General features: G+C 39.5%; 2 protein-coding genes across 3 annotated transcripts in view; one reads left to right on the plus strand and one right to left on the minus strand.

Annotated features, from left to right (window-relative positions):
- The first annotated feature begins 6,248 nt into the window (after nt 1-6,248).
- FAM181A (family with sequence similarity 181 member A) lies at nt 6,249-7,379 on the plus strand. The gene has a single exon (XM_042445877.1). The coding sequence runs from the start codon at nt 6,310-6,312 to the stop codon at nt 7,270-7,272; it is 963 nt and encodes a 320-aa protein (XP_042301811.1). The 5' UTR covers nt 6,249-6,309; the 3' UTR covers nt 7,273-7,379.
- A 5,608-nt stretch (nt 7,380-12,987) lies between these two features.
- Nucleotides 12,988-21,276, minus strand: part of ASB2 (ankyrin repeat and SOCS box containing 2) — a 50,400-nt gene continuing 42,111 nt past the window's right edge. For both annotated transcript variants that reach the window (XM_042440440.1, XM_042440450.1), the window contains 2 exons: nt 18,572-18,725; nt 12,988-16,037 (listed from right to left, as the gene is read on the minus strand). In XM_042440440.1, the coding sequence (XP_042296374.1) occupies nt 15,901-16,037; nt 18,572-18,725 (291 nt within the window). In that variant the 3' untranslated portion in view covers nt 12,988-15,900. The remainder of the gene's footprint in view (nt 16,038-18,571; nt 18,726-21,276) is intronic.

The raw sequence follows: 21,276 nt of genomic DNA on the forward strand, positions 1-21,276 counted from the left end.
TCAGCTCCATCATGCTTAGGGCCAGAAGCAGATGAAAGACACTCCCTCCATTCCAACTGTCACTGCCCTGGCTTCAGAGGGAAATAAGAGATAACCATAATTTCTAGGGCCAGAAATAGACAAAAGGCCCTGCCCTCCATCCCAAATGTCACAACCATGGCCTCGAACAGAAGAAGAGGCAGGGACAGCTCCATCATGCCTAGGCCCAGAAGTAGATGGAAGACCACCACAAATGCCACTGCCCTGGCCTCAGAGGGAGAGAAGAAGGGTCAGTATATGCTGCACTTCCCTTCCCACATTGCCATCCCCTTTTCCTTTTATATCATGTCTTAATTAGATTGTAAACCTGAGGAAAGGGAAAGTTCTTCTTTTACTTGTAATGAACCATGTACAGCATTATATAAATAAATCATGAGGATGAGGAGGATGAGGATGAGGATAATGACGGCAACCTTATTTGGACAGAACCATAGGATCTTAAGCAAATACTGCACTTTTCAACAACCATCCTGCCAATTCATATAGTAAAATCTCACGATAACTATGTTTTACCATATGAATTGGCATCTGCAAGACTTTACTGTATTTTTAAGATATAGAATATGGGAACAAACAGAAACTGTATTCGTATCTAAAACTGTATATTATAACATTATGAGACTACTGACATTTAGCCAAATGATACTGGATATCACAGTTGTAGGTGCTACTAGGTTCAAAAACTCTCAAAGCATTGTGCATTTTCAGAGGGCTATATACAGAAAATATTAAACGTTTTAAATGTAGCACACCTACCTTATAGAACCACAGTATAATAGTGACAGGTGGAAGGAAATAGCAACAAAGGATGAGAAATATCACAGTACTTCTTGAGGACATTTGAATATACCTGGCAATTCTAGGCAATCTGATAGCCTAACAAGTCATACAAAGCAGTAGGATCTCAATGAAAAGTGGATACACTGATGTTGGACGTAAGAGTCTAGAATTTTAAAGAATGGGGAAACTTTGGGGGAGAATCACAAGTTATACACAATGATAGGACCCACAATGAAGCTAGACTGTTAGTCTGTGTGTATTTCCCTTCAAGTCAACTTGTGGTCTCAACTTATAGTGACCCCATGAATTTCATAGAGTTTTCTTAGGCAAGTAATACTCAGAGGTTGTTCTGCCAGTTCCTTCCTTTGGTACTCAACATCAAAGAAGTTGCAGAGTAGCCTTCAAAACTTAAATCAGTCTCTGAAGAGAAACTGGGGATAGGCAACTGGAACCCTGAGCACAAATCCAGGTTTCAAACATTTTCCATCTGTGCACTGATCCCAAAGACACACACATGCACACACCTTAGCCATTTTCTTTAAGGTCAAGACAGAAGCAAATGATTAATTTACCCCTTTTCTGTGATTTGTGAACATCAAGAGGCTTTATCAGAGTCCTGTTCTTATATATCTCAGATGCGTAGTTCATTGCACAAGCCAAGACAGAAACAAATGGAAGTGAAGCTGAAATGTTTGTCCACATGGGAGAGACAAGACTAACAAACCTACTGCTTGTTTCTCTGCAGTTGTGTAGACTGGTTTATAGACCCTGTTGAGAAGCATGGCTCAAGGTAAGCCTACAAAAATAGTAATCTCTTGTCTGTACCACATCTTCCAGCAAAGGTCATAAAGAAAATATTGAAAATATAAAAGAAATTGAGATTTGGATTTAAAGTGTCTTGTTTTAAAGCATGTTTCTATCTTATGTGTTCCCAAGACATTTACATAGATCATTACTAGAAAACTTTATCACCTGATAAATTCTGTGCCAAAGAACTTGTATTCAGTATTTGTGATATCAACATAAAGATACTGATCCCTGTAACAAGCAGGGAACTGAATGATATAATGCAGACTGTTAGTGGGAAGGTGACTTGCATTTCTATGTAAAACTCATATCCATGTCTAAAGAAACAAACTTTGTAATCTCTAGACCCATATGCCAAAAATGATCACACAAAAATAAATTCCTCCATTTTTGGAACATATTGTTTTTGATTAATTAGTTTACAGGACATTTAACTGTTCAGATATAGACTGATAGCTATACTTTATTTTCACTGAATTTATTTATTTATTTATTTATGTCACTGAAATCAATGGGACTTAAGTCATTGCTTCTTCACATGGATCTCAATGGGATCTCAGCTAACTTAATTCCAAGCCATTGTGTACGATTTCTATACATCATCATAAATGAATAAGTTTTTTTAAAAAAAGCCAGAAAAATATCAATGATCCAACTATATAGACTTTTAAACTTTAGGATTTATCCTTGTTACTGGCTCTACTTTGGATTTTATGATGTCCTGACAGTTGTTTGATTTTCCTTTCATCTGATTTGCTTTATTGTTGTTTTATTGCTATTTTGTAAAATTATGTTTTTATTTTCTACACCATCCAGTAAACATGGATTATAGGGTGCTTTTAAAAAGTAATAAACAAGTACATGTCTTGATGATCCCTTCTACCTGTGTAATTACTATTCACAAAATACAGCACTGTTAATTCTATATGTACGTCTTAAGGATTAAATCTCACATGGCTGTTCCTCTGAAAACATCCACATCAGTGTAAATTACTTCTGGACTCTTTAAGAATAAGACCTGCCTATAAATTTAAGTTAGTCATTATTTCCTGTACTCCCCTGTGGTAGTTTAAGTATTCGGTGATTTTAAAATATTGCCTGGCCATATTATGTCCGTTGTGCTAAGCACTTGCTGATTTCATCAGTCACTATTTGACAGTGCGTATAGAGCGTCCCGTATTTTGAAAGTACTGCATTGTTTGTACTAAGGCTGGAAACAGTTGGACTCATGTCTGCTGTAGTCTTGGTTGCGACTGGACATACTGCATTGCTGGCTGGCTTTCTTCCTGAATGTCTAGCATTTCTGAAATTCACTGAGGGTAACCCCTCCCCACATTACTTTCCTATTTTTAAAGCTCTCCGTGAGGGAAACACATAGTGTGGGACTCCTGGCTTTAGCATGCTATTAAGTTATTGCCACCCCCAAGGACAACCCCGCAAGGAGGATGAGGACTCACATAACTCTGAATCAATAAAGGAAGCAGCTCAATTAGCATTTCACATGCTTTTCTTCCCTCTCTTCTTACCTTCCCTGCAGTGGGCATGCTTTCCCCTTAAAGGATTGTCCTGTTTCTGCTCCTTGCCAGCGTTGGCAGGGTGACAGTAGTCGAGTGTGCAAACTTGTGCTATTGTCCCAGGGCCAGGGGGAGTCATGGAGACCCACTAATATGACACAGGAAAATGTTTGCTGATGGCAATTCTATGGGCTTTGTCTAACTCTTTCTCCATCATGACGACTCGATTTAAGTCTCTAACTGTTTGACTACAGATGCAAGAGTACTATCCAACTCCATCCTTTTGTCCAAATGGTTTGAATGGGTAATTCAGCTTTTGTGTGGCTCAATTGAGGGGGCAAACATAAAGACAAGATTCTTGAGCGCTCAAGCTCCTTTTCCATGGATATCTGCACATCTCTTTAGAGATTTGTTCCTTTCCTACCTTTTTCTGACATCACCCTCCCTTTAAAGAGGGGGAAAAGCCCTGATCAAGAACAGTTTAAAAAGTAGGCTAGCCAGGTTTTCCAAACTAGCATTGTCCAGTGTTACTCAAGCATGCTTACTGCCAGCCTTCAGACAGCTTTGGAGTAGTTTAGAGAAAAGGGCCTCAGCAAACTTTCTTTACTCATCCTCAGCATATCATGTTTGATTGTGTTTTAGAAAAAAAAGTGGGGAGGGGGCTGAAAACAGGGAGAATGGTAAGAATCACAGGAAAATGATCGTATTTATTAGCTGTCTTTCTGTGGCTGTCCCCATGGTGACAATTTGTGATGGCAAAGAATGTGAGAACGGGGAGCCTAATGCCTGATCGGGATGCTTTGTATTTGGCAAAGTGGCTTCTGATTGGCCTGAGAAAGCCTCCTAACTAGAAGGACTTGATATTCATTCAGCTTACTCAAGTGCTGCAAAACACTCACAGGGTCCGGCTGCTTCTCTAAAGGTTGGTAGTGTCTAACCTATGTAACAAGATTAGCTGGTGAGCTTCTTCTTCTCTACCAAAGAATTACAGTAACACTCAATATTTAAGAGACAATCTAGTTGGGAGGGGGTATATTTGTTTAACTTGGGAGTGCCATGAAAGTGATGCATAGATTTCAACTCAAAGGCTAAATGCTACCTGTCTAACAAGATTAACTAGTGGGGGTCATAACTAGTAAATGATGTTTGTTAGACTGGGAGTGGGGGTAATATATTGAGAGGTGGATCAGGTTATGAATGTATGCATGGTGTGATGTGCACTGCCTAGCTGTTTGCTGAATAGTTTGAAGTGTGTTTATTGTACAGCAGAATCTTCACAGTGGACCTGAACCCCACAGGAATTAAACAAGAACATGAAAAACATATCCTATATTAGATCAGTGAATGGTTTGGGCCAAATACTTGCTTGTCTAAATGTACTGTCATACTTCTACTGGCTTTCCTTTGTGCAGAGTATAATTCTATACATGTGTGTGCATGCGTATGAGTGTGTGTATGAGAAAGAGAGAGAGAGAGATGTAATTGTGAGATATGTATTCAGGCATTTAAGATCACAACACAGTACAATGAATTCAGTGTATAAAAGTAACACTAAAGTTGCACAGAGGTCTGTTACAGGACTTACTTCTACGCAGACTTGTACAAGATTATGCTGTAAAAAGAGCTACAGGGGTTTTGTGGGGAATTACACGAAACCTGTGTCAATGGTTTTAAGGATCTGTATGTATGCAAGTACAAACATACACAGTGTTATGCATCATATGAACAAAACAGATATGAGAAGTCTGTGTCATGTTTTTGGATAACTGGACAAAATGTGAGGAGGAGCCCTTTTAACCTGTATAGTTCTATCTGTGTGCACATGTAGATAGATGTTAATAATGTAGGGTTAAATTAATTTTTAATACCAAATTTACATTGTCTTTTAAGTTTTGTTTCATGCAGCAGGTTATTAGCAGGTTCAGATCTGCAGCGTAAACCCAAGATGTTAAGCGGTAATATAAAAATGATGCAGCTCCACATTGTGTACACCTAATAAATAAATAAATACCATGTGGCCAGCTATCCCACTCATTATGGGAGACAAATGCATATATTCAAATGCATGCATATACATTTTATATCCCTTGCAGCAGATGCTTCCACACCTTGCAATTGCCATACTTCAAATGGAAACTTTTACAGGGATTCCAGGTGTCATCTGCCTATGTTTTCTGACTTCTTTGGTACCACTCTGGGTGGGGAGAAAGCAACATTAGCTTGTAAAAGACAAACAACTGCAAAATATTTTTGCTGATATTCCCAAATGCCTCTCCAAAATTTATAGAGAAAAATAGCATCTAAACATTTCCATCACATTCTGCATCTAAGCCTCTTCTGAATGAAATAACTGTGCATCAGTTTAAGAAATCATAATAAGTAAGTCTACCTGTCTCTTTCCTCACCCCCTCACTTCAAGAGTGGGCTAGCTGATTTTAACTCTCTTTTAAATTTTTAATTGTAAAGTTTTAAAAATGGTTTTATTTGTGAAGCGCCTTGTGTTCCTTACTGGGGGAAAGGCGGCATAAGAAAAGAAAAGAAATGAAATGAATAAATAACTTTGTTGCTGTGTGCCTTCAAGTCATTTCCAACTTATGGTAAGCCTAAGGGGAACCTATCATGGGATTTTCTTGGCAAGTTTTATCAGAGGGGGTTTGCCAGTGTGATACTGTGGTCTGAGTGTTGGCAGGGTGACCAGATGTTCTAGACACAAAGGAGGACAATGCACCTCAGAATGTAGGGCACGCAAGAAAAATGTGGGACATGACAAAGCAAAAACTAAAAACATTCATATAAATGTATATCCATATTTCTTAGTCATGCTCAAAATGGAGGATATTTTGCAATTCCTCCTAGACAGAAGGTTGAAATGAAGGGCATATCCTGGAGAAAGAGGATGTCTGTTCACTCTGAGCATTGGACTAGGACACTGGGAGGACAGGGTTTGAATCCTGGTTCCACTATGGAAACCTTGGGCAAGTCACACTCTCTCAGCCCCAGAGGATGGCAATAAAATAAGTAACCAGGATGTGGGATTTGTATCAAGGCTCATAGCTGTTGTGTGTCTGTGTTTGTCTCCCACAGAGGACTGTGATAAAGAGAATAGAGCCTCCATGGACAAGCCCTTCTTCTTTTTCCCACTCGTGATGACTCCTTGAGTGAGGAAGACATGACCTCAGCGGACAGTGAGGTGAAAACCCTCCTCAACTTCGTCAACTTGGCCTCCAGCGACATCAAGGCTGCCTTGGACAAGTCGGCCCCTTGCCGCCGCTCTGTTGACCACAGGAAATACCTCCAGAAGCAGCTCAAGCGCTTCTCCCAGAAATATTCTCGCCTGCCTCGATGCCACCATCACCACCACCACCACCACCATCATCCCCAGCAACAACAACAGCCATCGCCGCCTGTTAGGGAACGAAAGACGCCTGAGGGAAAAGGACGAGGAGGCCTCAGTGCTGTCACCACTGACTTACCCGAGGCCTCAGTCAGCCAAGGTGGAAGCCTCATCCTCTCCTCAGTTCTAGGCCACAGTGACCAAGTCAACAAAGCTTCAGAGGCCGAGGCTGAGCACCAACATGGTGCTTCTGAGGTGACTACTAGGCCTGACCAAGTGCCCATGAGGAAAAGACAGCTCCCGGCCTCCTTTTGGGAAGAGCCTAGGCCACCTCCAGGCCCTCTGGGCTTAAGCAGCCTGGCCTTTTCTTCCTCTTCCTCCTCTTCCAAAGACCTGTCATTTTATGAGGGAAAGAAAATGCAAAAAGACCCCAATGGAGGGACTGAGGTGACTGAGAGTCCCCCTGGAGGGCCAGCCACAGAGGCCATGAAGGTGCTGAGCGCCTGGAGCTACTGTCCATTTCAATACCACAGACCACAAGTTGGCATCTATCCTCCATCCCTGGCAGCCACCACCACCCTCCACTCAGCCCCAGCAGCCCCCTTCCCAAGCTTGGGTCTGTGGAGGAAGAACGTGGCTTCCCCGATGGAGGGAGAGGCCTTTAGCAGCAAAATGGAAGGCGGTGGTAGTGGTGGTGGGACGGGGCAAAAAGTGCACCGGCCAGTGGTGTGGAAACCCATCCCCACCAAGCCAGCCGCACCTCCTCCCTCCCTCTTCAGTGTTTTTGGGTACATTTAGACCTAGTGAGGTTCCCACCATTGGTGATAGCGTCATCTCTAGTCTCTAAAGGAGCCATTGTGGCGTAGTGGTTTGAGTGTTGGACCAGGACTCTAGAGACCAGGGTTTGAATCCTAAAGTGGCCATGGAAACCCACTGGGTGACCTTGGGCAAGTTGCACTCTCTCAGCCTCAGAGGGTGGCAATGGCAACCCCTCCCCCAAAGAAACTTGCCAAACCCCATGACAGGTTCTCCTTAGAGTCACCTTAAGTTGGAAACGATTTGAAGGCACACAACAACACTGGGTGGCCTTGAGCAAGTCACAATCCCTCAGTCTCTGAGGAAGGCAATGACAAACCTCCTCGGAAGAAACCCCCTGTGATAGATTTGCCTTAGGGTTGCCATAAGTCGGAAATGACTGGAAGGCACACAACAACAACACTGGATGATCTTGGGCAAGTCACATTCTCTCAGCTTAGAGGGTGGCAATGACAAACCCCTCGAAGAAACTTGCCAAACCCCATAACAGGTTCTTCTTAGAGTCACCTTAAATTGGAAATGACTTGAAGGCACGGAAAAACACTGGGTGACCTTGATCAAGTCACAATCTCTTGACCTCTGAAGAAGGCAATGGCAAATCTCTTCTGAAGAAAACCCCCCATGATAGGTTTGCCTTAGGATCGCCATAAGTCAGAAATGACTGGAAGGTGCACAACAATGTCTCTAGTTGGACTGTTGGCTGCGTTACTTTTAAGAGGCCTTGTTTGCAAGAGAGATGGAAGGAAGGAAGGAAGGAAGGAAGGAAGGAAGGGCGACTTTCTTTAGTTTGGGGCTTGAAAGAATAGTTGGCTGGGTAGTCTTTCTCTCCCAGAGTTGGGGTTTCCTTGCTTGAGGGTCCAGAAAAATGGAGGGAAATTACATTCACAAGAACCCACATTCTCAGGAGGGTCTCCCATTTTACCACTAAGCCAAGAATGTCATGTGTCAGTCATCTTCCCTCATCTCACCAATCTCACATTGCTGCTGTGAGGATAACACTGAGGTGGAAGGGTAGGGTTTGAAGGGAGCCCAGCACTGGTATTAAAATGTAATAATAACAAAAATAATAACAAAAATGAGAGCCAGTATGATGTAGTCGTTTGAACTATGACTCTGGAAACCAAGGGTTTGAATCCCTGCTCAGCCATAGGAATCCAGTTAGCCTGGACAAGTCACACACACTCAGCCTCAGAGGAAGGCAAAGGCAAACTGCCTCTGAACAAATCTTGCCAAGAAAACCCCATGATAGGGTTGCCATAATTCAGAAATAACTTGAAGGCACACCACCAACTCCCCAATAATCTAATATACAGTTGGTCCTCTGTATCCATGGATTCCTTATTCACAGATTCAACCATCCATGGCTTAAAACAATTAAAAAAAAATATACATTCCAAAAAAGCAACCCTTGATTTTGCCATTTTATAGGGGGTTGGACTGGATGGCCCTTGTGGTCTCTTCCAACGCTATGATGCTAAATGCTAAATATAAAGAGCACCGTTTTACTACACCGTTGTACTTAATGGGACTTGAGCATCCATGGATTTTGATATCCACAGGTGGTCCTGAAACAAAATCCCAGTGGACAACAAAGGAGTAAAACCTGTGTGCCTAAGCTGGCCAAGCATCTATTAATAAGAAGTCATGATGAATATGAAGTTCTTCAGTGGGAGGCTTTGCTTGCACAGTTGTAGAAAGGGTGCAGAACCATACTTCTGTAAACAAGAACTCAGTTCTTTCTGCCATGTAAATACTTGGAGTGTTCAAGCAAACAAACAAAAATAAAGTTTAAAAGTTATTTTCTTTTTGTCTCCCCTGTATGAATGCTTTCAAGTGGGAAAGTGCATTCCTGTCAGCAAAGGAAGAGATGGGAACTGTTTTACAATTTTGGTGTAAATGCAGCAATAGCTTTTTCTTCTGTGAGTAGGTAGTCTGACCCCTAAGAACACGTCCCTTTAACAAGATTGGCTTTAGTCATTTCCCATTCTGTGAACTGCTTAATATTTAGAAGCAAGAAAAATGAAATCTAAGACAGCATGGTTTAGTGTTTTGAGTGTTGGACTATGACTCTGGAGAATGAGGTCCAATTCCCACTTGGCCATGAAACTCAGTAAGTTCTCAGCCTCAGGAGAAGACAATGGCAAAACACTGAACAAATCTTGCCATGAAAACCCCATGTTAGAGTTGCCTTAGAGTAGTCATAAGTCAGAAATGACTTGAAGGCACATAATAATAACAACAATGCAGTGCTATTCATAGTGGTCAATGAGACATTGGCTACCAGTCTAATAAGAGTTTCCAAGGGGAGGGATGGGAATCTTGGAATTTTTAATGTATTCTCTTTTAACTGTATTTTGCTTTACTGTTGTAATCTGCTTGGATTCCTAGAGTAATAATAATAATAATAATAATAATAATAATAATAATAATAATATTTCCAATTGTGGCCAGTGGTCAGAAATATGGAACCAGTTAGGTGACCTTGGGTAAGTCACACACTCTCAGCCCTAAAAAAATCTCATGATGGGTTCACCTTAAGGACATCATAAATTGGAAGCTTATAGTTAGTAGGCATACAACAAAACAGCCTAGCACATTGGAAGAAAATAATTGCCAGTCCCCCAGATCAGAGATGCACTGAAATACACTAGGCAATCGTAACAGCATTTATTTGTTACATATTTCCACCTGGCCAGCTTAAATACTGTGTTCACCCCACCTCACCCCCGGACTAGTACTATATGCTTTTGCAAACTCATGTTTATTGCTGTTAATGGGGCCTATACTAAAGGTCTTTTACATCCATATTAAATGTATTTCACATATTTTGTATAAATGAAACCTTAGGTTCAGATAAAAGTGTGAGAAAGATCCTTGCTAGCCGAGGCCTTAACTTAAGGTGCTGTCAATCAGAGAGCTGTGATTATTGTTGCAGGTGATCAATAAAGCTGCTTTATATAATTAACATTTGGGGAGACAGGGAAGTGGCAAGAACTATTTATGTAATGTTCCATAGGTGACAAGGCACATACTGTTATGAAGTGCTGCATACAGTGCAAATACTGATGCAGTGGCTGAGAGGGCTGGCATTTAGAAGAAAAATCAGTATTTGCAAATACCATTAAGATATTAGTCAAATAAATTAAATATATTTATGTATTTGATTACCATGATGTGTTAAGTGATGTAAACCAAATTTTATCCAAAGTAGACTGTCCTGAGAATATTGAAATACATGAGGCAAATGTGATATGTGTGCCTCCTAAATGAGGAATCTATATATAAATGGACTTTTGAAAAGGAGGCCATATGGAACCTCCTTGTTCAGGAGCAGTATACTGTACCACTGAATATCAGTTAATGAGGAGAAGTGGCAGCAGGAGAACTGTTGTCTTTTCTTGCTTGAAAGCTTTCCAGAGACACCTGGCTGGCCACAAAATAGAATACTAACCAGATAGTTTCAGAATCCAATCTAGTTTTTCTTGGTCTTGATGCTAAACAAGGACTAGAAGGCTTGTGGGGAGGGGGGCATTTTGTTTTTCTATTCTTCACAGTCCACTTCTGGGTTGTTTTAATATAGAATGAGGTAAAGAGAAATAGCATGGACACTCTTTAGGAAATGACCTCTTACATTTTATGCAGACACCTATCCAATTTTTTTATCTGGGATTATTCTACAGCATCTGTCACCTTTACTTCTGCTTACCATAATATATGGTCTAATATTGATGAAAACTAAGGTGTTGTATAGACTTGCGCAAAGCGCTGGCCTGCACACATACTAGGGCTGCCTCAGGGCGTCCTTTCCAGATGCCCCGCAACCCTAGTACATTGCCGCTGCGTTGTAATGGAGGCGCCCTTTCTACATGGGCGCCACCATTTCGACGTCACAGCCACACCGCCTCCAAATGGAGCGGTGCGGATGTGACGTCTTGGCGCCGATGAAGGGCGCTTCTGGCACCCTTTCAGCAGTGCCAGAAGGAGCTCCATTTCGTGAGGCCGCATGTATCGCTGGTGTGGCCTTTAAATGGCCGCACCAGTGATACAAAGAGAAAGAGGCCAAGCGGCCCCTTTCTCCCTTTCCCCGCCACTGTCGGGGTGTCCTTGGGGCTTGAAGCCCCAAGGGCACCCCTTTCCAAGCTGTGGGGAAGTGGCCTTTTGCCACTTCCCCGCGGCCTGGAAAAGTGGCGTATCAGGGCCTCGGGGCTGCCGCTGTGGCAGCTGAGGCCCTGATCCGTTGGGGAAAGGGGCGGGTGCAGGCTGTCCCAAAGGGGCTGTCTGTATCCCACCTAAGTAACTCCAACAAATGCTTGTAAATCTTACTGCTTTTGTTCAATTCAATCTCGAATACATAGCAAGCTATCCATTTAAACCTTAGGAATTTTGCCTCCCCACACTGAAATCTTTTCCTACTGAAATGTGAAATGATGGCCATATTAAAGTCTTGCTGTGAATAAACCAGGGTTGTTTTATGTGATGTTACCTTGCCTCTTTCCAGGAATTATATTTGAGAGTATTCATACTTTTCTTAGTTCATTCTTATCTTCAAGAAGACATTGACTGTGGCAAAAAATTAGTAATATTCACAGTTAATAAAATATATGAAGGAATGTAGAGCTTCATTAGGCTCCCATGAATGTAAAAAATCAAACAGCGGCATTCTGGCTGTAGGCAGATATTTTGTCATGAGATGTTCTGTTTGCAGTTTGTTCTCTATTCCATAGGTTTATTCATGGCTTCATGCTTCAGGGACTGCATGGGTATCAAATCATGTGCCTCCAAAAAACAACAACAAAATAACCAATAGCAACCTAGCAGTTTATTATATTTTATATTCTTTTTGCGCACCTTTTAAAAATTCTTTGTATTATCTTAGGCTTGTAAACTGACTCCTGTGGTGAGTCAGAACTGATTCTAAGGGACAAGACAGAAAAAGGTTTGCAATTTTAAAAAATGGTAGCTATCTTTGCTTTGGTCTAAAATATGCCACAAATGGCTAATGTACACCCACGTGTGCAGGCTAGTAGTATAAATGTACATTTGTAACTTCTATGAATTTATTTGTAAAGCTGTTCAAGAGTGTGCAGAAAACCGTATCTCCCTGCCACATTATACTGACTTTAGACAACTTTATATGATGTCATGTGGTAGATGTGTGTGTGTTGGACTGTTGGTTTTATAGGGGCTGGGGGACAAATTCCAGAACATGTTTCTAATCTATACATTTGCACTGTGGCTCTGACTTTTACTTGCAGTTTTGCTAAAGTTACCACATTTTTTCTAATAATGTGATACTTGATACCTACCAGTCGTGTGTGAGCACAGGGACTCCAATGCAGATATGAACTCACCTTGCTCTCAACTTCTCAATTCACTTTAGTGGGGGAAGCAACAACATCTACATTGTTTTATAGGAGGGAAAGTTACCCTTCTACTGAACTGAATGGGAAAACTTGTGCCTGAGCTCTAGACATACATCTAATGCACATCAAATTTCAGATATGGGCACAATGGGACATGTTTATGGTGTGAGAAAAATGGCAGCCAAGAACATCTAAAAATGCAGCTCTCTTTGCAGTGATTATTGTGATTTACAACATTTGGGTTCCTGTTGCAAATGTGCCTCAGTAAACAGGTACATTTCTTGTTTTATTATATTATTGTATATTATTGTATTTTTTAAAAAACAGTCACATAACAATTTTACTCAAATTTAATGCAAACAATAAAACCTAAAAATATAACACTTTTATAAATACTGCACACACACATCATTTCCTGTGATCAAATACCACAGTTTTAAAAAGCTGTAACAAAACCAAAGTTCAAAAGTGCCTTATTACATAAAACAGATTGCACACGTGTCTATAGAAATAATACATCAATCAGGCAACAGTGTGGAAAAAGTCATAGAATATTCCTTGAATATCTGATATATGCTGCTAAGGAATTTTCTATCACCATCATCCATTAATATATGCCTGCATTCTATATACTGGGACTGTTAGACTTGTTATAAAGTCCTAACTGTTCCATCTTTCAAATTTACAATCATTTTTATACAGATGCATTGACTTTTTATAAAAAGATAATTTATACAAATTTGTTATAACTGGTGAAATAATTAGTTAAAACTCAAGTTTATTAGAAAATCACTGGAGCAATCGAAGGCCATATACTAACTATAGGGCCTGTCACCCCCCCCCCCAAAAAGACAGTTTTGTGTGTATTAATCCAGTGCTCAAGGAGTTTTAATTTTTCTAATACATTAGTCTCCTGCAAACCAGATTTTGCTGACCTATGCATGAAAATATTTCTCTACATATAGCTCAACTGCTACGTAGGTGGAAAAAAAATGAGTGAGAGGTAGCATGTACTATGTGCAAATAAATGTAAACCAACTGTATAAAAAGGATGGCAACATCAAGTGAAAGCACAGTTACCCAGGGAACTTTTCAATGGACCATTTCTTCTTCTCTTTATGTACATAATCTCCTGAGGTTTGTGTTAACTTTTTTCTGCAGAGTAATCACTTAATTGCCGTTGTTCATGGTTTATGGTCATGTGAGTGTTCTTCATGTGGGATGGAAGAAAAATTAGGAAAGCCTTTTCTGTGATGCTTATCCTTCAATATACAGTATTGGATAACAGAAAAGTGACTTTTTCCCTTTTAAAATCCTGAGCCAACTGACTCTTCAACTCCTTCATGCACACTGGACTTTAGATTCAAAAACAATATCATTGTTCCATTCACAATTCAAATATTTTAAAAAAAACTTTTAAGCTTAATGTAAACTTGCAACTTTGGTAAGATTGTTGGGGATATTTTCTTTTACTCAATAGCAAAAACTGCTGTGTTCTGTATCCTACAGTGTTTATTATGCCACAGCCCTGCATTGCAATGTTAGAAGATATAGTCTGCTTGATTCTATTTAGGTAGCTGGGCTTTAGAGTCACCAGGATTATTATTGTCACTTTTCAAAAAGAAACAAAATCTTATCAAAGCTCAAGATTCTAGATATAATCTATATATGGAATTTTTTATATACATCAGGGATCTATTTAGCCAATATATATTATAAAGAGGATAAAGAAGACATAAAAAGATCATATGGAAGTGTTCAACATGAACAGAATGCCAACCAATTATAATCACAGCCCCCTCTGAAAATGAATTTGCTTTCAGCGACATTGTAAGGGATCACTTTATTAGCTCATTTAAATGTATCCCAAGCAAACTACAGTTTCATTCTGGAGTAATTTTTATTGCTATTTAGCCTCTATTTAGGTCATATAAAGTATAGGATGTGAAGACTACTCTGTTTCAGCCTTTGTTTAGATATCATACAGCTATATATCAGGATTCCAAATCCACAATCAAATTAAAATAAACTACTAGATCAGAAGCTAGCCTATTATCTCCTGACAGTTATGAAAATCATAATGTTTTACAGCAACATAAGTTCTATATGTTTCTTCTGAAGTCTTTCTGAAGCCATGTAGGACCCTAATCATTATTGCTATAATAGGATTAAACATTATTGGCTTCAGTGATATCAGAATTGAAGGTTGCTGTGCTATAACAAACTAAATTATAATCCTGTATGATTCTTATGACTATTTAACATGATATACACATCCCCTATGGTTAAATCTTTAAGAATCATTCTGTTCTTACCTTTTTTTTTTTTTTTTTTTTTTTGAGGATGCCATGGGCAAAAATCCAATTTATCACTAGCAGAATGAAAATCCCTTCTAGTGCAGTTGCATTGGATTGAATATTTGGTAAATGGTTGTGCAAACAGCTGTACAACCATTTTATGCAACTTGGACAATAACTCTTTTGGCATCCACCTTTCTGCTAATCTGAAAATGCACAACCATTAGCTCAGTGGGCTTTGTGTTAAGATGAAATAATGGAACGCAGGCCAAATATTCTTTACAATACCAACTCTTTAAAATATGAGTTATGTGCAACAACAACAAAAATTGCTGAAGGCCCTCGATATTTATCACTGAAAATATCAACTTTAATAGAAAAAGCCAGCTAAATTAGAAGAAAAATGTGAATGAAAAAACAGCTAGAAAGCTGTATCACTCTAGAAAACCGTGCTGCAATAATCTTTGCCCATTTAACCATTCTGATGTTGTTGTGTGCCTTATAATTGGGCTCATATACTACATTTATCTATGTGAGAGTGTATTATGAGATAATCGTGATTGCCTTTGTGAACTTGTCCCATGTGCTCTTTCACTCTCTCCTCCTTGCATACCATCATAGTACTGATGTGCTCAGCAATTCAAGGTGAATTTCTCTAAAAGATAGCATACAAGCTCTTTTGCCACTTGCTCCTAGTATCCTTTAACCTGATATTTCTCACCAGTTACCCATACATTTAACATTGCTGGATCATCTCCAGTTATCCATACATTTAACATTGCTAGATCATCTCCTTCCATGCTGACATCTTTTTTTTTTTTAAACTTCTTACATGGCAAAGCAAAATCTTTCTTCTGTTATATCAGTCTGACCCCATCATTTGATTGTGTGCTCTGTCATAAATATGGCTGTCACTCCATGAAATGATTGACTGACAGGCTCATCCAAGGTCAGTGCCTATAATCATGTTGCAAATAGCGAATTAATCTTCCTGGTAGAGGCAAAGAGTCAATAAGAGAAATACGGTTCTTCCCAATCAGACTTCGAACTTTGATGCGGCAGAGGTGAACAAGTGGCCTTGGTGGCTCTGGAAATGAGAAAATAACCTCAGGTTGGTAAGTGAATAAGTATACATTTGTTTTTCAACCATTTCTTGGCTTGAAGGTTCCAAATTTCCAATTTCCAGGTTCTAATTTCTATACAATATTTTTTTAAAAAAAACATAGAAGTACAGCTCATTTTAAAATTCCTATACCATCAAACAATTTTAAAAATTCCAAGGTGGCCACAGGGACAACATTAAAAATAGAGAAATAGAAAAAAAATCATTACAAAGACAATTCAAAAGGCAGTATTAACACTAGCATCTAGTTTGGATCATCAGATTCTTGGTTTAATTTTTAATTTTTGCAGGTTAAAATATGAATGACCTCCAAACACTTGTTCATTGCTGCTTCACTTCTCATTTTGCATGAGTGAGCAAGAAGCCTAAACCTTTGGTCCAAAACTTACTACAGAAATAATCCAGTTTGAGACCATGTTAACTGCCCTGGCTCAGTGCTAGGGGATTCTGGGAAGTGTAGTTTTGTCAGACATTTAGCCTTCTCTGTTAGAGAGCTCTGGTGCTACAATAAACTACAATTCCCAGGGTTTTCTAGCCCTGGCCCAGGGCAGATAAATCAGTCTCAAACTGGATTATTTCTGCAATGTGCTAGCCTTTGGACCATAGTTAACCATTTTGTCCCATTACAGCAGAGCTATGGTAAATGGTTTTCAAATCAGCTAGAATATGGAAGCCAACTTTAAACCATGAATACTAATAAACACAATGTTCTACTTTGGTTGTAACATGAAGTTATGGTTAACAGAGGTTCCTGGTATACACTGGATTCCCAATTCAAAGATGTACAAGATGCAAGAATAAGGATTAGAAACAAGCATCCTCTGCTATCAGAAATCCCCTTTGTCCAGAAGTACCTTTATGCCAGGTGATCAGAGAGCCGCTGCTAGAGAGATCTGCCAATAGATCTCCCCTAGGATCTGTCAGCATAAGAGCCAAGAAAGGGGTGGACTGAGGATGGAGCAAAATTATACCAGATCTAAATCTCCTCTGGCTCAGCAACAGCTACAATGCCAACAAAACACTAGGCCAAGGCATGGGTAGTCCTAAGTAATTTCCGGCACTCCCAGACTGAAAGGCACAACATCAGCTGCATAGTGTTCACTCAGCTGGCCTCTGGACATTTGGGTTTTAGCTCTTATATTGATATTTTCTTGAAGGAAGATGCCTGAACCTCACATATATTGCATTTTAGGTTATAATGGTTTGAGCACTGGATTATGACTCTGGAGACGAGGGTTCAAATCCCCACTTGGCATGGAAACCCACTGAATGACCTTTGGCAAGTCACTCTCTCTTAGCCCCAGAGCAAGATACAGGCAAATTCCCTCTGATCAAATTGTGCCAGGAAAAACCTGGGAATGGGTCACCTTAGGGTCACCAAAAGTCAGAAACAACTTGAAGGCACAAAATTGAGTTTAATTCTTGATTTTCCTAAAGTGCCTGCATATTATGATAATAAGCCAAATGTGTAATCATCCTCTGTAAACCTGACAGTAGAATGGGGTTATCCTCCTTCCCCTGATCTTGCAATCATAAGAACTGGCATTTTAACTACAGTGGTACCTCGGGATACGAAATACCCAGGTTACGAAATTTTCGGGATACGAAAAAATCCCATAGGGAATTATTGTTCCGGGTTACGAATGTTTTTTCGGGTTACGAAAAAACTTTTGGTGCTTTTTTTGGCTTTTTCGCACGGAATCGCGGCTTTTCCCCATTAGCGCCTATGGCAATTCGGCTTACGAAGGCTTTTCGGGTTACGAAAGCAGCCGCGGAACGAATTACTTTCGTAACCCGAGGCACCACTGTACTAAGCCACCGCATCCCTCTCCCAATAGAAAGGAAGGTTCAAATTTCCAAAGAGAGAGGAAGGTAGTTTTCAGTGATAAATACATCAATATAGAACATGATTTTGCTAATTACTGTTTATAACCATCCCTTGGTTATCAAAGGGATAGCATTTTAGAACAGTGTTTAGATCACTGTGAGAGCAAAGAGCCTGAGTTAAGCTCAAGCTGCTGCTGAAGAAATTTATGATTTTTAAAAACCTTTGTAGCTCAGTTGTAGCCTAGAACATCATATTGCCTCATTCCCTATCCTCCCATGAGAGGTATAATGTTGAGCACAATATTTTTTCCATGGGTTCAGCATGTGTTTTTTTTTTATGGCAAACTTTCATAATCTTTCACCAATGAAAATTGATCTAAGAAGGGAACTACCTTACCCATCTTTTTTTTTTTTTTGCACCTGCTTTCAAAAATCCTAATGTTATCACACACACAACTGCTATCATAATGCATTATATGAAATGGTACAGTAGTAACTCTAATAATTTGCTTTTGGTATTATCATACTGGGAGGGCCCATTCTTGAATAAAGAAGATTCTGCCTGGGCCAAGGGAATTGCTGCCAGTGGACTGGAGCATCTTATCAGCAAACAGCAATTTGCAATGAATCAATTACATTCCTATATAGAACCACACCCTATATTAACCAACCTGCTTTGGTTTTAATGTTAGACCACCCTTCATAACTATCAATGTGCTCCTTCAGCCGGGAACAAAGTTGCACATTGCCCACGTAATCCAAAAGAACATCAATAATCGGTCCTGCCCAACGACTTATCTCCGGTGCTGAAACCATTTCACAAAACTGGGGAGAAGAATAAGACATTAGTTAATATTAATTACTTAACTAAAGCAATTAAATAAATATATTATCTACCATTCCCATAGTAAAGCTCTTTGAGCAATGTAGAAAAAATGAAAACAATAAAATAACAACAAAAACAAATTAATTAATAAAACCAGCAGGCAATAACACTTAACCGGGCAGATAAAAGAGGAAACTGCTCATTTAAAAGAAAAGTGCATAGTAATGCAATGCATATTGCAGATAAGAGATTATATTGCACATATGTACAATATGTATTAAAAGTGTACAAAGCATAGTTCTTAATTTACTGTCTTACTATATATACTTGTTGCCACTATTTGCTGATTTTTTGACCTGCTCCCCCCCCAACACACAAGGTATTCTGAAAAATATCTGGCATTGGATGAGGAACTAACCCAAATATTTCCTTTGAATGAAAAAACTTTAAAATTGTAATTTTAGTGACCTAATAGTTTTGTACGTCAGGCTGAAAAATATGTAGCTAGGATATGTAAATGTAAATTATCTAAATGTAAACATGATTTATTTATTTTACAAGAAGTTTGCTTCAAGTTTCAGTCCAAACTTTAAATGAGCTACTTGTTGGTGTAGCCCCACTCCAGAATTGAAGCAATGTGTGGCACCACTTTAAATGCCATAATGTTATCCTGAAATTTGCAGTTTTGTGAGACACCGAGCTCTCTGAGAGACCAGGGCGAATATCTCATCAAACTACAAATCCCAGAACTCCATAGGATAGAGTCATGGCAGTTAAAGTGGTGTCCAACTGCTTTAATTCTGCACTGTGTGGTTATACCTCAGGTTGCTGAATCTATCCCTTGGACAGGTACATCACTTTGAATAGGTCCTTTACATTTGAGAGTGAAACCAAGAGCACATTTACTGGCCCATGGATTGCCACCAGCTGCCCTTGCTCTGGTGTTAAAAAATGATATTTCACATCTGAGTTCCAAAATGTTTTTCTTGAGACTCTTATGCTGTCTTCTGGCAATTCCACTTGAGGGAGCTATACACACTTTCATTTGGCAAATATTGGAGGGCATACATTTGTGACTGGATGGGGAGCAGTTTTCAGGGAAATTGAATGGGGATATTCTTTTATTAAGCATGTTATGCAGCTGAATTCATATTTATATAGTCCATTTCTTCTTTTGAGACTCCCTTTCTGCCATTACTGTTATGGCAATTGTAACTATTATTATTTACTCATCTACTTTACACACACCATGATGTTGGATAAACGCTGGTAAGGAAATTAAAGAAAGGTAATGACTGCTGGGAAACTGCATTTCTTCAGTAGATTGACTTTACATGTATGCAAGCCAGACACAGAAGCAGTGTCAGATTAGCTCTGTATAATATGCAGAGCGAGGTAATGTACACTAATTTTTTTCACAATACCATTGAAAGTTCTAGGTGTAAAGAGTCTGTTCTGAATAGACCCCTCTGTAAAACTTGTCACTACAGGCAATAAAGTAGCATAACAGGGAGAAAGCTTTGGCCCCATACAGACAGACCAAAATAAAGCTGCTTTGGGCCACTTTGGAGGTATGTTGTTTAATTAATGCATGCTTCCAAAAAGTCTGGAAGCCACGCCAAAGCCACAATCCAGTCCTGAGGACTGGAGCGCAGATTCGGCGCAACTTCCGTACTCTTAGGACACATGCATCATTTAAAGAGCATACCTCCAAAGTGGACCGAAACAGTTTTATTTTGGCCTGTCTGTATTGGGCCTTTGATTCAGCCCACTGCCTGATGTGCTAGTTTACTACATATATGGAAGAGATTTTACAAATCTATAGTACCCCTCTTGTTGACAAGTTAAAGGCAGCATATATATTAAAATAAATACAGTCTAGAATTCTATTACTTCAATGTGTGCTGATCTTTCAGCTTTTGGCCTTTGGTCTGCAGATGTCAAAACCTGCTGTTTTACATATGTCTGGTCATGTCATAGCAGTTTCCAAAAAGGATAGCCTAGATCCTTTATAATTTACTCTTAATTTAGCTGCATAATGAATTCTGCATTTAGCTAACACAAAAAAAAACTGATTTGCCTACATATATGTAAAACACAAAATGCAAGGCTACATTTCACACAGTGTCTTATTACAGTCTTCTTTAGCATAGTTCATTGCTCAGCTCTTAAAACACCAGCAACATCATGGGAAAATATGTTTTGAGACTATCACTCTCCTCCATTCCCATTTTTAATACTGCTCTGAAAATAAAAAATAAAAAGGAGTATTTTGCAGCTGTATGAAGTAAGGAAAGAACAAGAATGGGGAAACAAGCTGTAAATAAGAGTTTCTCTCTTGGTGAAATAGTTCAAATGCCCTCTAGTGGTATTCAAATCTAATCTCTCTCAAAGTTATATACGTATACTCTAAATTTTTTAGCAACCCACTTTTTGAGTTTCTTTTCCAGTGCAGCTAAGCACCATCCTCCATGCATAAGATGTGAATATCGGCAGGCTTGGGAGAAACATCAAGAGGGATCCCAATCCCAAAAAGAAAGTACAAAAATT

This window comes from Sceloporus undulatus, chromosome 1 (assembly GCF_019175285.1).
Source record: "Sceloporus undulatus isolate JIND9_A2432 ecotype Alabama chromosome 1, SceUnd_v1.1, whole genome shotgun sequence".
Taxonomy (NCBI): Eukaryota; Metazoa; Chordata; class Lepidosauria; order Squamata; family Phrynosomatidae; genus Sceloporus; species Sceloporus undulatus.

Excerpts from the sequence above, each read along its gene's own strand:
- FAM181A (XM_042445877.1), top strand. The coding sequence starts at position 6,310 with ATGACCTCAGCGGACAGTGAGGTGAAAACCCTCCTCAACTTCGTCAAC.